This window comes from Pseudopipra pipra, chromosome 6 (genome assembly GCF_036250125.1).
Source record: "Pseudopipra pipra isolate bDixPip1 chromosome 6, bDixPip1.hap1, whole genome shotgun sequence".
Classification (NCBI taxonomy): Eukaryota; Metazoa; Chordata; class Aves; order Passeriformes; family Pipridae; genus Pseudopipra; species Pseudopipra pipra.
In genome coordinates, this window is record NC_087554.1 from 7,023,041 (window position 1) to 7,038,098 (window position 15,058).

The 15,058-nt window shown below is 45.7% G+C and overlaps 1 protein-coding gene across 1 annotated transcript; it reads right to left on the reverse strand.

The window, feature by feature from the left end:
- Window positions 1-5,931: 5,931 nt before the first annotated feature.
- DHCR7 (7-dehydrocholesterol reductase) lies at window positions 5,932-13,519 on the reverse strand. Its single transcript, XM_064657200.1, has 8 exons — window positions 13,427-13,519; window positions 12,474-12,574; window positions 11,377-11,599; window positions 10,610-10,700; window positions 9,806-10,019; window positions 9,160-9,364; window positions 8,159-8,290; window positions 5,932-7,536 (listed from the first exon to the last, which is right to left on the reverse strand). The coding sequence occupies exons 1-8, from the start codon at window positions 13,427-13,429 to the stop codon at window positions 7,072-7,074; spliced, it is 1,434 nt and encodes a 477-aa protein (XP_064513270.1). The 5' UTR covers window positions 13,430-13,519; the 3' UTR covers window positions 5,932-7,071.
- Between the last annotated feature and the right edge of the window lie 1,539 nt (window positions 13,520-15,058).

Here is a 15,058-nt window from a genome sequence, read left to right on the forward strand (position 1 = left end):
GCACCCATAAATTTATTTCAAAAGTATAAGTGTCCCTTCATCATTTTGATTTGAGAGCCAAACACTGCTTTATTTAATGGACATAAGACATCAAGTCAGTGAAGTGTTCAGGGGTACATCATTATGGTGAAGCTAGAAAAGGAATGTGCAGAGCAGGACTCTGAGCAAGATTTCTCCTGGCACATTTTTCTGTCCCAGCTGGAGCTGGAAACTTTTGAGTTTACAGGCACACTGCAAGAGAGACAGAATACTGTCAAGTGTTTGTGCCTAACTTACTTGAAAAAAAAACTTGCCAGGATTAATATTATTAAATGTATTTTCTTGCTTGAGAAACTTGCCTGAGAATCCTATGAACCTCAGATAAGAGACATAGTTTTTAACCTTATCAGGAGCAATCAGCATCCACATTCAAGGCTGTGAAAGAGGTCGTTTGAAGCTGGACAATACAGCAGTAACTTATAGACTGGGAACACCAGAGTGTTTAAAAAGCCATCGAAAGGACTGTAATCGTAAAAAAAGGACGCTAGACGGCAGTAAAGACCGCGCGACAGTTGCAGTTGTTCTCCCGGCACATTTCTCTGCGCAAACTAGAACTGGAAAGTTTTGGGTGTACAAGCACCCTCCACAGGAGACAGAACGGGATAGTCCGAAGGGCTGGGAAGGAAAGCGCAAGGCAGCTTTCCCAGGATCAGTTCGCTGCCCTGCCTCTGTCCTCAAAGCCTGTATACCCCAGTATCTCTTTAAAAAGTACAGTTCAAGAGCTCCTTGGAATTCTGTTTTCCAAGGTGAAACCAATAAAAAGAAAGAGGGATCATTGTATTAACTATCACTCACAGATATGTTGTTAGTTTTTATAGTAAGTAGAAAACTGTAAATTGCTTTAGGAGCTGCTGAATGCACTGATCTTCATGACAGATTTGAATGAGGTGTGTTGCTAAGGCTGTGCTTTGGTTTTGCTGCAGCACTCCTGGAAAGGATGGTTTAGGGTTAGGAGAAAAAGGGGCTCTCCAAACCTAGGAAACAAATGTGTCTTGTAGCTTGGCCCTGTGTCAGAGCTGGGTACACACACATGCATAGAGATGCCTTTAGTGAAAATACACAGCCCAACAGCTTTCCAGCTCTCCAAGGGGCAGTGCTTCTGAGGTGCTTGATTTGGAGGAAGTCAATCCAGAGGAAGGGAAAACTGAGGGGGGGGGGGGCTTCTAGGGCTCTTGGACCCCCTCAGTCCCTGAATTGCTTCAGGCTGCCTTTGGCTTTGCTGGAATAATTGCATGTTTTATTTTCCCAGCTCCCTTTAAGACCCCATACTTGCATCCTTTTCTTATGTAGCCTTGGAAATTGCACTGAGTGTTTGCTGGTCGTGCCAAGGTTATTGAAATCTTGCAAGGTCACCCGGACTCTAAATCATGGTAGCCTTGCACAGCACAGTGTGGTCCCTTCTGTTCCCTGATACATCCTGGGTGATTAGTGGAAGAAACTGTCCCTTCAAGACCAGTAAAAATATCTTCACTTTACAAATAACATTGGGGAGATTTGAAGGGGAAGGACAGCGTTGTGATTAGCAAGTGCATTATGTGTTCAAATGCTTCTTTTGGGCAATTTCTGTTACTCCTGCTGTTGCTCAGAGGATTTTCTGTTCTGTCTGACATTGGAGCAGGGAAAGGCTTGTCTCTGTTCCTTTGATGCCAGCGGCTATTCCTGCTAGGAATAGCTTGTCCTGCTTTTCCCTGCAGACAGCCTGGGCTGCTGCAGCGAGAATTCTTTGGTGACTAGATTGTTAAACTCAGGATAGGAAGCAATTAGTCACAAGGGTTTCCAGGCCATTGCTGGGCTAAACTCACACCCTCTTTGTTGTAAGGATGACAGGTTCTGCTCCTTCAGGCTCGTCTGCTGTGCAGACAGATCTTCCTTGTTCCATCTCTGTGCCATACAGAGGTACTGGATAGAGGGGAAAGGAAGCCCTAATTTCATTCAGATTTGGGGTTTGTGTAAAGAAATTCTTTTTTGGAGAAGCATGAAAACAATTTTTCTCTCTTCTGGAAGCTTCATCCTAACATGAGCAATGTGCAAGTGCTCCAGGCAGTGTCCAGCTGATGTCACTCTTTAAAGCTGGAATCTGAACAACCACCTGCTTGCTTCCCTTCCTGTCTGGGTCACACTTTATTGTTTGTATGGCAGGGCTGTAAAATTTGTTCCTTCCAGAATACAAAAAAAAAAAATTGAAATAAAACAATATATATTTTTGGAAGGATTTTTGGGTGTGTGTATTGGATGAACTTTTGTCCTGATATTTCATATTATTGACCCCATGCTGCCAATATCACTGATCAAGTTTCGAGTTCACTTCTCAAATCCCTGTGCTATGCTGGGAGTTACAAATATAGGAGTGCCGGTGTTTTAAAATTGTACTTATTTAACTTGGGTTATATAAATTAGATATATGATGGGAAAATACAGCAAAAGCTGCTGGTAATTACTTGGAGCATGACAAATTAGTTTGGTTGGATTATTGTGGGAAGAAAAGTGACAAATGCCCAGGTTGCCATAGATCTACCTAAGGAAAAAAATACATTCCAGTGTATAACCATTCTGGATTGTCAGTATTCCATTTACAGATGGAAGGGAGTGGGGAGAGGGGAACTGGGAATAGCCCTAGAGAGGGAGGATGTCTCCACACATGGAAAACCTCTGACATTAGGTGGCATTTCTGGGATCAGGGCTCCACCTCTCAGCATGAGGATGGTTAATGATTTCTAACTCATGAGGCAAAGCTATAGTCGAGTTGATCCAGCCTGCAGGAATGCTGACACAATTCAGGGGTGGTCTATAGCACACATAATGCATCTAGGAAATAATAAAACTGTAATAATGTATTTTTTCTGCTTCATTTGATACAGGAAACAATGTCTAAGTGTGTCAAATCAAAAGGGGGAAAAAAAGAGGTTTTTTTATGTTTAGATGACAGATTCAGGCGTACTTTATGGCAACTGGACAGGTAAGGAAGCTTTTTTTTTAATTATGCTATTCAAACCTTTTTTAATATATTTAATATATTTCCCTTAATTACGTAACAAATTTGCAGTTCAAAGTAATGTAAAATACATGTTTCATCATCTTAACATAGTATAAATCAAAACCAAAACAATCTAATAAGTATATGTTGCATCAGCTACATCTCTATACTGATTCCCTAGAGGAAAGGTCTTCTGAGTAGAGGAAGTGGAAAAAAGAAAGAGATGCATTCAGAAGAGAAAAATATAAAAGGGAAAAGTCACCCATGCTTTTGCAAAAAGAAAAATGACAAATGTCTTGTGATTACAGCTTGTAGCTACTGGAAATCAAGAATCTTATTTTATATTTGTAAATCTTTATCTGGACAATCCAGATAAATACAGTTTGGAGTCGGGCAGTTCTCAGGGAGGCTCTGGCAAGGATGAAGACTCTGGCCAGAAGTAATGGCAGTATGGAGATATTCCTTATCCTGGTCCTCCGCAGCTGGATCAGGAGAGCAGCCTGGACATGGAAACAGCAGTCTTTACCTCTGAAGGATCTTGTCCAGTGACGTGCTCAGGATCTTTTTATATGGCAGCCTCCTGGGATCAATGGATTGGACATCAGCAGCTCCAGAACACTTTCAGCCGTGCCAGTTGCTCCTGGGAATACCTCGTTGGAATTGCAAGGGCTCCCTCGTTTACTTCCAAGCTTTTCCTGTCGATTTGCATCATCAGGTATTAGCAGGGGCTGCTGATACTCACACCTATGAGGGAGCATTGAGACCTGTTACAGGGTTCCTCTGTCTGGATTCTGGCAATTCTCAGGGAGGCTCTGGCAAGGATGAAGGCTCGTGCCAGAAGGATCAGAGGTGTGAGATGTTCATTATCCTGCTCCTCCACAGTCAGCAGGAGAGAGCACCCTGGAGATGGGAACACCTGACTTTGTCACTGGAAGATCTCTTCCAGCCACATACAGATGGTCTTCTCATATGGAACTGCCGCAGCTTCCTTGAAGTCTTGGATTGGCACCAGAGTTTTGAGCTCAGTTGCTGCTCTGCCACCTGCTCCTGGGAATGCCTTACTGCAATGGCCTGGGCTACCACTCCTACTTCCAGGCTTTTCCTGGCCATGTGCACCCTCAGGGATAAGTGGAGTCCAGAGGGGTCACAGACACTCAGGGAAGGATGATGGCTCTGGCCAGAAGTAATGCAGGTGTGCAGGAGATATTCCCTTTCTTGCTCCTCCACACAGATAAATAGAGCACCCTGGAGATGGGAACAACTGCCTTTGCTGCTGGAGGACCTTGCTTGTCCAGCACTGCACGGAGGCTCTTCCCATGTGGCAGCATCCTGAGAGCCATGGATTGGGCACCAGTGGCTACAGGCATCTTTGAGCTGTGCAACTGGTTTGTGGGAATGCTTTTCTGGGAGCCTGCAACAGGCTCATTCATTCCAGGCTTTTCCTTGCCAGGTCCATCCTCAGAGATGAGATGGGTCTCCTAACACCTGTGGCTCCAAGGGAGAAGGGAGACCTGTCCACAGGGATTCCTCTGTCTGGAGTCCAGCAGCTTTCCCAGAGGCTCCGGGAGGGATGGAGTCTCTTGCCAGAAGTAACCTGGGTGTGCAGATATTCCTTCATCTGCTCCTGCAGGAGTAGCTCCAGAGAACGCCCTGGAGATAGGAACAGCTGCCTTTGCCACTGGGAGATCTTGTCCCGCACCACTCGTAGCCTCTTCCTATATGGAAGCATCCTGGGAAGCATGGATTGGGCAGTGGCAGCTCCAGGACACTTGCTGCTGCACCACCAACTGCTCCTGGGAATGCCTTACTGCAATGGCCTGGGCTCCCATTCTTAATTCCAGGCTTTTCCTGGCCATGTGCATCCTCAGGGAGGAGCGGGCTCTGCTGCTGCCTGCCCCTCCTAGGCAGCAGGGAGACCTGTTCAGAGAGGCTCCTGTGTCTGACTGACTCCAGCAGGTCTCCCAGAGGCTCTGGGAGGGATGGAGTCTCTTGCCAGAAAGTAACTGTGGTGCCAAGATATTCCTTCTCCTGCTCCTGCCATCCTGGATCGGGAGAGAGCCCTGGAGTTGGGAACACCTGCCTTTGCACTGCAGGATCTTGTGCAGCAACGTGTGGAGGGTCATATCCTATGGCACTGCTGCAGATTCCTGGGAGCCATGGATTGGGCCCTGGGGTTTGTCTTTAAACTAAGAATTTATTTCTTCCATTTCTACAAACGTGATTTTACACAAACTGTACAGAACGAAGTTTTCGAACCACTCTGCAGAATTTGACATGGCCTTACCCATGGCTGCAGTTCCTGCTCTGTCATGGGATTTTCCATGACCCCATGCACAGGCATTGATGCTTCAAGGTGTACCTGCTGCACCATGGATTTATCCACAACCACAGATCCTTCAGGCTTGCCCTTGGGCTTATCCACAGCCACTGAAGCTTTGGGGTGTCCTGCTCCCATGTGCACTGATCCACAGGTCACAGTTCCTTCAGTTGGAGTTCACATTGGAGTTCCAGACTGCCCAGCACAGCAGCACAGAAACAGCAGTGATGCCTGGCCACCTGCCAGCTCAGGTGTGTCACCACTGTTGCCACCAGAGTGTCCCCAGGCACAGCACAGTAAGATGAGAACCAGCAAAACCCAAATTAAGCCACTAACGAGCACTAATAACTAACAACCAGTGAGCCCTTGACCAGCACAGGAGCCTGTCAGTGAACAGCTAAACAGCACTAACAGCTACAAATCCAGTTTAGCACATTCCAATCCAACCTGTTGTTCTCTCAAACTCTTCCAGCCCCATGCTGGGCACCAAAAAGGACCCTCATACTTTAACCCCAGCTGGCAACTCAGCCCCACACAGCCACCCTCTCGCTGCCCTGCAGTGGGATGGGGGAGGGAATCAGAGAAGTGAGAAAACTCAGGCTGAGATAAACACAGTTTAATAGGTAAAGGAAAAGCTGTGCACACAAACAAACAAAATAAGGAATCCGTTCCCCACTTCCCATCTGCAGGCAGGTGTTCAGCCACCTCCAAGAAAACAGGGCTCCATCACATGTAACAGTGACTTAGGAAGACAAACAACACCACTCTGAACAATCCCCCCTTCTTTCTTGCCTGAGCATGATGCCACAGGGCTGTCCCACCTGTGTCCCCTCCCAACTGCTTGTGCACCCCCAGCCCACTCCCCAGTGGGTGAGATGCAGAAGAGGCCCTGACACTGTAAATACTGCTCAGCAATAAGAACATCTCTGCATTATCAACAGTCTCAGCACAAAGCCAAAACCAGCCCCACACCAGCTACTATGAGAAATTTAACTCTACCCCAGCCCAAACCAGCAGAACTCAGCATCTGCACAAAGCAAGATTTCGTTTCAGCATCAAAATAATACTCAGTTGGTCGCATACCATATTCTCAGGGGCTGAGAATGTCACTTTTGAGCTAGACTGATTTATACCAGCTTTCACAAACATTTCCTTTAGATTCTAACCATGATTTAACATCAGCGTCTCCAGTTCGGTATTTCTCCGAAAAGCAACAAAGAATAAATCCTCCTCTGGGCTTGTTACTGACTGTAGGTTCTGACTGTCACAAGCAACTGCAGCAGACAACTTCTGTCATAAAGATATCACAGAACTACTTTCCTCCTCTCCTAAATCACTGGAAACTGGTTCCAGAACTCTGCTACTGGGAAAGGTAAGGCCACTTCCCAGCTCTGGGGGATTTCAGAACTCTCAATACATGCAACTTTTCATCTCCAAGGTAACTTGGGAGCTAGGGAGGTACAGGAGGGAATTCCAGGTAGAAGAGTTTTCTAAAAAACGAGGCATTTCAGTGCCTCATTTCATTTACTTTAAGCACAGCATTGCCTGCACGTTCCTCCAGTACAGCAAGGATTATTGTCCAGCCGCCTTTTCTCCTTCAGAACAGCACAGAATGTCCTTCACAAAACCTTGGTATTAGTTTACCTGTGTGAATAAACTCCATTCACCTCAAAAAAACAAAAAAAAAACCCAAAAAACAAAACCCCTTTCTTCTTTCTTTTCCCTGGATTCCGTGTCAGCCTTAAAACACCCCAGGGATGAGCCGGTAGGGCACCGCAGCGGTGTAGCGCGTCCAGTCCTTCCCATATTTGCTGGAACAACGGTGCTCGTCCCTGACGCAGCGGTGGGTGAGCAGAATGGTCATGTAAATGATGTAGAAGTAAGGCAAGATGTGTGCAAAGCCACAGGCCAGGCAGTAGGCCAGCGAGCCCAGCAGGTCTCCTGTGTAGTTGAAGTGACGAGCCCACCCCCAAAATCCCGAGGTCATCAGCTTGCTGTAGTACTTGGTGCCATCCACAGACATGTAGGAGCACTCGATGTACTCGGGTTTCTTCCCCCAGATCCTGCAGTTCCCGTCTGTACGACGGAAAAGGTCCTTCTGGTGGTTGGTAGCTCGGAAGATGTAGTAGCCAATCAAGCCCAGCATCAACACGCCCACGGCGTTGGCTGTGCCCAGCTGGACGGGGTGGTAAACCAAATACAAACCCTGGGGAGCACAGAGACAACAGTTGCAAACAAAATACAAATACACAAAAAACAAAATACAAACAAAACTTGCAATATGTGCTCAGGATGCCAGACCAGTTACTTGACTACAGTGACCCACAACAGATGAGAAGAAAGGATGGAAAAACCCACTTCCCACCACTTCAGCTGTGGAAAACTTGCACAAAACTCTGCATCCTACATTTGCCTTCTCTCTTTCTCTCTCTAAGATTGCACTTTTTCGTGAAACAAGAAGAGAGAAGTTGCCAGGATGCAAACAAAGCAGGAGAGAAGGGAAAAAACCAAACAACAAAAGCCAAACCAACCATCACCAACCACAAGACCTTCAACATGCAGCAGCACAAAAAGAAACAAAGGATTTAGAAAAATACACAGACAAAATAGACAGTGACAGAAAAAGGCCCAAAAGAAGGAAAAGATGTCAATTCCATGCATGGACAGTAAACCTTCCTACAAGTGAATTGTTGCAAGGAATGTTGTAATGGATTCTCAACACTCAAACTGTCTAATAATTATTTAAGGTACAAATTATGCTGCTGGGCAGAATGTTTCTGGAAAAGTTCTTTCCTTTTAGCCCAAGTATGGATTGTACACATTTTTACCTGCAGAGTATAGAGGTAAGGCAGCCAAACACAGTCTCCCCAGCCCAAATACCATCCAAAATGATCATGGCAGATATCAATGGTTTTCAAATACCAGGCTTCGTTCCAAAAGAAGTCCACAACATAAATACCCTGCAACAGAACAATTTCCCGTTAATAACAGAGCACAGTCACCACTTACCCTGTTCAAGAGCATCAGCCTAATCTCTGTGCTGTCTTGGGATATGATCTCAAAATTCACTTGTGAATTCCATGCTAACACTTGAAAAACAGGGTAGTAAGAAGAACATATCACACCAATACAATCTATCTGGATAGTACTATGTAAGGACACACTTCTGCAGTGAACTCACAACTGACCACCCCGACTGCTCTCCAGCTTAGAGCCATGTTGTTACACAGAGGGGGGATAGAGCTTTCACTGGACAGGCTTTCATTTACACAGATCAGTGAGCAAATCCAAACTGTGCCCTGTATTTATTACCTTGGGGTCTCTTCAGTAGAAAGCACAGCACCACACAGACTGTTTTGAGGTGTGCAGGCATTTGTAGTTCTGCCTGTCTCTCACACTCTCACACACACAAAGTCAGGTGTAGTGCTGCCCTCAGAAAAAAAACACCCAATCTTGCTCCATCTAAAGCCACAGAATTTGTCTCTGTTTAATCTGGATTCAAGATCAGGCTATGCCTGTGTCCAGAACAGAGGCTTGGAAAAGTTTCCACTGACGTTTCCACTGAAATCTGGTGCAGACACGACCAAGGCACTGGTGGCACTCTGAGGGAACAGTAGTGTTTCCAGTGGCTCTCTGAAGGAACACAAGTGTCCAAGGAAACCAATACAAGTGTCCAAAGAAGTCCCACTAATTCATCACTGAGTGATGAATTTTGTTCAGGCCAGTTTAATTTCCTGTCTAAGTTTAATTTCCATGGAAGGAGGTTTTTCCCTACTTTAATATGAGTTCATTTCCAAACGGGTTTCTTAATTTCCTCCTTTGCATTTACCTGAAGGACATTGACAAGGATCATGGAGTTTGTCACTTGGCCATACAGCTCCTGCTGCTTGGCAGCATAGGAAAGGTTAATTAGAGTCCAGGCTACAATCCCAGGGCGCCCATTGAAGAAGAGCTTGAAATCAAACCACCTTCCTATTCGAGGGTTAAATTCAATGCCCATCATGTAGTCGTAAAAGAAGTTGCCAGTGAATTTGCTGGAAAGCACGAAAAAATAGAAAAGTGCACAGTTATACACAAGTACAGGCAATTATTATTGTGACTACACATTTCAGATTAATGTGATGTAGTGATAATAAAAATCATAAACTCACATAAGGTGGTGCAAGACAACACAAACTGACCCAACTGAAGCATTACATTAATAGAGATAAATTTTAGAATTTCAGAAGTGTCCTACTTTACTCTTTGTAATGCTTTTGAACAGTCTAACTATAACTTTATTTATAGGGTGGAGGTATCTGTGACACTGACGCTGCCATCGCATGTGTGAAACATGGAGGATGGTGCCAGTGAAGCAAAGAATCACAGTAAAATATTAGCTTATATATTATTTGTGCCAGTCATTCAATTTATATGTCCAATTTTCATTTAACTACTTAATAACTAGCATTCTCTCATTACTCAAAGTCACATACCAGTCTTTGGCATTGGTAGGGAAGAAGTAGCCTTTAATCATGGCAAACGTGGAAACTGCATATCCCAGGATATTGGCACACCACAGCAGAGGAATCCAGTTGTCAAAAATGATGGTAGGGGAGAAGAAGTGGAAGTAATAGGCATTTGCAAACCAAAGCACATGGGTAATGATCCAGGCCTGAAGTCCATTGATTTCATATTTATTCACTACACCTAAAATATAAAGAAAGAATGGACTCTTCAGCGACACTACATTAATACAGCTTTTTATTGTGTAGAGAAGCTCAAGCAAGTGCTCACGACATGACCTCACTTTTCTGAAGGTTACCTTAGGCTCTGCTGTAACCATTAGGCTTTGTTAGGCTGAGTTTTCTCCTCACAAAACCGAATTTAGAATCTCCCCCAAAACTGATGAAACTAAGCGACCCCTTCCAACACTTGCTTCACATCACCCATTTGGTTCCAGTCTCTTGGGCTAATGTAGCTCCAACAGGTACAACTGCCTCGTCACATCAGTCCACTGATGATTCTAAGTGCCAAAATTATCAACTTTTCCATTGCTGGTGTGCTGCCTGCTGTATCAATAGTTTTACTGACAGTAAGAGAGAGAAATTCTATAATTTATTCTACAAGAGGACACAGGCTGCTTTCTATTTGGCTTTCAAGTGAGCACGTGAGGGAGGTGAGGGCAATGACATCCACATTTCCTCCAGCCACAAATGGGCTGTTAAAGACTGTAAGTACAGAAATACTCTAATTTTAAAAGACTGGATGGTGTGAGTGTATTCTAAGGAAGACCTTACCAGCAGGGGTGACAGCACCTTCCTGCACACCGCCCACATATCCAGGAAGAAATTTATGGCAGAAATCAGGAACAAACACATACAAAACCACCTAGAAGAGAGAGACTGTATTAACAGACAAGACAAAACCCCTCATAGTACTATTATATATATATATGTACTCTGCAGTTTCTAATAAATATTGGATAAGCACATATGGCAATATTTAGCCGTTGTGATTTTAGACTAGTAATACATCCAAGTTAATACACAACTCTAAAGATGTATTTCCTGACAGGTTGTTAATCCTTTTTTGGTGGGGAGGCAGAACAACTGCTAAATAGGTTCAGGTCCTCATCCTTTTATTTTGAAATTAATCTGAGTTATAAGTGTTTCCCAATTAGGAAAAAAAATATGTTTGCTAAGTTCGAAGATATTTCACACATATAAGTTAAATTTCATTTGACAGCCTTCTTTTACTGCCTGCCTACAGAAACTATCAGCCCTTCTGCAGTGCTTTATTGGGTATGAATTTTTAAAAAGTGGGTATTGTTTTTCTATAGTACCTTCATCAAGGATTATGTCTCACAAAGAACATTTGTGTATATTCCCCATACACTTATTTATCCAGTCCATAAGCTTCACTTGGATTCCAAAATCCATGGAAAGTGAGAAACAATCAAGAGTAAATGCCAGGGCTACATTCCACTATCCTTTGTGTAAAAGGATTCATCCAAGAGCTGTTTGAAAAACCAGACCCTTCAGCAGTTTATAACTCAGTGATGTACCTGGAAAGCCACCCAAAGGGAATAGATGCCAGCAGCCCTGTAGGTCAGCGTGGGAGTCTTGTTCCAGATGTCAGACAGGTGTTTGTTCCCTGTGAGCAAGTCCCTGAGGGGATCAGTCAGAGAGCACTGGTACTGGTCACAGGACATGATGAAGTAATACACAATCAGTGGGGCAAACAGGAGCAGGAAAAGGATGCTTGCCAAGGAAAACCAGTCCACCTCCCTGCAATCCAAAACACAGTAGTTTTTTCCCTGGTTTTCAGGTAGAGAAGTGGTTTAATTATATTAGACAATTTTTTTTCAGTGGCCCTTCCAGACTAACTGGATGAAAACTGAAAATGTTTCAGGGTATATACACTTCTTTGGGTCAAATAGCCATAAAAAATTTAGCACTGAACATAGAACACACTTTACCTCAAACTGTTATAAAACTACTCTACTTGATCATAGCAACACATCAGACATTATCTCCCCTCAGGAAAGCAGATAATAATTACAGACTTCATGGCTTTGATGGCAATCGTGGCTAGAGCTGGTATTCAGCTGGAAGTGATAACAGAGCCCCAACAACATTATGAAAAGCTTGGGAAGACAGAAAAGATGGACCTTGGATGGCCAGGAGTTGAACTGCCTGTCCCACACGCTGTCTGGAAAGCCACAGGCAGCCGTGGCTGTTTCCAGCTGCAATACAACACCCCACCAACACCTGCTCAGCTCTGGGAGAACAGGGTTATCAGCCATAAATCCTGCTACAGCAGGAGCTGTCAGCTGGGAATACACAGATGTCGGGATGCCCGCTTTCCAAAGCTCAGGAAATATTTTGGTCCTTGAAGGAACTACAAATTTTACCAATTTTTACAATTCACTTTCCTTTTTTGCAAGGACTGTGTTTCAGCCCAAGCCATCTGGCAAACTCTCTGCCTCAAAAATCTTGAAGGACTCTCCTTTGGCATCTGTTGCTACAGGAAAATATCCATGAGTCTTCAAGGGCAGGGCACTACAACACTCTGTTATTAACAGGAATGGAGCAACTTTAGGAGTTAAGTATGAAGCACTTGGAAATACAAGGACTAATTAGGGTCATCAGCTTCTCTCACCATGCTCTTCCCCACTGCACTTGAGAGGTTTGAGTATCATTTTGGGTGGGTTTGTGTTTTCTTTCTTGAGCAAGTTTTTTCTCCTGATAGGCTGCCATGGTGTCTTCTAGGAAAGAAAACAATTCATTACATTACTCCAGCTTGTTCTCAGTAATTCCTATGGCTCCAGAAGAGAAACACAAATAACAGTTATTAAAAACTCTTCTATAGCTTTCTGATTACAAGAAATTTGGGGGTATAGGGAAGGAAGGAAAAAATCCTTAGCAATTCCTTATGAACTTATATTCAACAAAACATAATCAAAACATTGATGTCAAACTAACCCATTAAACTTCTTGCTAACTGGAAATTTCTTTTAAGATATATTATATATGGCACATTATTTACATGTGAAATGCAAAAGGAAAGAAAAATGTTTCCTCACATTCTTTAAACTTCTGAAAATAAATTTCTGTACCTAATTGCCTTCCTTAATTAGAGAAATGGCTAACATTATCTGTAATGTTGTAACATTAATTGTAACATTATCTGTACTGGACCCCGGTAAGGATGTACTTTTGCCCAGATCTCTTGCTCCAGTTGTGCCAGCTACACCAAAGAAAACAGGAGATAATCTCACCAAAGTCAAAAATCAGCTGTTATGGCAGTTGACACTCTATGGGATTTAACACTGGAGCTGAATCTCTGTGGGATCTCTGGTACAGAACAGTGTATTTAATGAATGGTGCTGTTTCTGAACTTCCCTGGGCAAGTTGCAATTGGCTACTGAGGCCAAAAGATTTAGTATAAGGATTTTTATCTTTTGAAACTACAGGCTGAATTTGAGGGATAAATTGCAGTATGGAAAGTGGATAAAACAGAAAATAGTATTTCTTCCTAAAACAGATTTGAAATAGTCCACTTAGGAAAAACTTACAGACTTGTAAAACTCACAAAGCTCGAAGCCTGCTCAGCATCCCTGATTCCTCATCTCCACTGATCAGCAGGAACTGGACTCTCTCCTATTTCAGCGTCTCATCTGTGTACACTGTATTAAGGCCTCACAACTTCTCAAGAAAAGTAGCATTATAATCTCACGTTTCTGGAAAGGTTTCCTTAGCAGATGGGTTTAAAAGCAAAACTTTGTTGCCATGACCAACTAGTGCACAGCGGTGCTATAGAGCCAAAGGTTATTTCTGTTGCTAGTTTTGCTACACTCTCTGATAACTTATGTCCATATCAGTGCTGGCAACAAGAATTCCTGCTGTACACTTGTTTCATTTTTCAGGCTTTGCATTTCAAGAATGGTGAGTTTTTATTGGAAGCTCTGAAACGGTTGTAACTAAGAGCTCCCGCCGCGGCCCCGCTCGGCTCTGGATGGGGAAGGAACGCGCCCATCCCCGGCCCGACACCCCGCGGGGGCCGCGCACCGGGGGTCCCTCACCGGGGGTCACTTACCGGGGGTCCCTCACCGGGGGTCCCTCACCGGGGGTCGCTCACCCGGGGGGACCCTCACTGGGGGGGTCACCTACCGGGGGTCGCTCACCGCGGGTCGCTCTCTGGGGGTCACTCACCAGCGGCCACTGACCGGGGGCCGCGCACCGGGGATCCCTCACTCGGGATCACGCACCAGGGGCCGCTCGCCGGGAGTCCCTCACCCGGGACCGCAAACCGAGGGCTGCCGGCCGGGGTTCGCTCAGCAGCAGCGCTCCCGTCCCCGCGCAGCGCCGCCCGCTCCAACCTGCAACTGACCCACGCACCCTCGGCCGGTGCCGGCCGCGCCTCTCGGCCCCGCCCCCGCCCCACTGCCTCGACCAATCCCCGCCTCGCCCCGCCCACCCCGCGCCCTCCCATTGGCTGCGCGCGCTCAACCCATGGCGCGAGGAGCGCGCGGGGAGGGTTCGGCGGCTCGAGCCCCGCGCGGGGGGCGTTGGGTGGAACCTGGGAAGGGATTCCCGGGAATGCTTGAGGGGGCGGCGGTGACCTCGCGGGGAACAGGCAGTCACTTCGTGTCGCAGCCCGCGACAACACCCGGAGCAGCCTGTTCAGTGCTCTCTGGGGGAAGAACCTTTTTCTAATATCCAGCCTAAACCTCCCCTGACACGACTTCAGGCCGTTCCCGGGGGTCCTGTCACTGGTCACCACAGGGAGGAGATCAGTGCCTGTCCCTCTTGTTCCCCGCACCGGGAAGCCGTAGGCTCCAGTGTAGACTCCCATCAGTCTCCTGTCCAAGGAGGCAGTTTAGACCTGCCCTGGGTCACAACAAAGCCCTGCAGCGCTGCAGGCCTGCCACTTTAGGTGGCCACAGAGCTCCAGCTTGTTACTTTTAGGTATCCACAGAGTCCCTAACCTGGATTGGGCCACCTTGACTTGTCAGCAAGTTCTCAGTGTTCCACTGATCATTATAAAACGTGCCATTATCTATCACTTCAGCATAATTTGCACCAGCCTGGTAGGAAAGGGCCTGGGGGTGCTGGTCAAGAGCAGCTGAACACCAGCCCAGGCTGGGCCCAGGTGGTCAAGAAACCCAATGATGTCCTGGCCCGTGTCATCCATGGTGTGACAGCAGGGCCAGGGCAGGGACTGTCCCCCCAGCTGGGCACTGC

Excerpts from the sequence above, each read along its gene's own strand:
- DHCR7 (XM_064657200.1), bottom strand. Across the intron at positions 10,020-10,609 it reads AGGTGCTGTCACCCCTGCTG|GTGTAGTGAATAAATATGAA; the intron begins GTAAGGTCTTCC and ends TTTATATTTTAG. Across the intron at positions 7,537-8,158 it reads CTTACCTCTATACTCTGCAG|GGTTTGTATTTGGTTTACCA; the intron begins GTAAAAATGTGT and ends TGTGCTCCCCAG.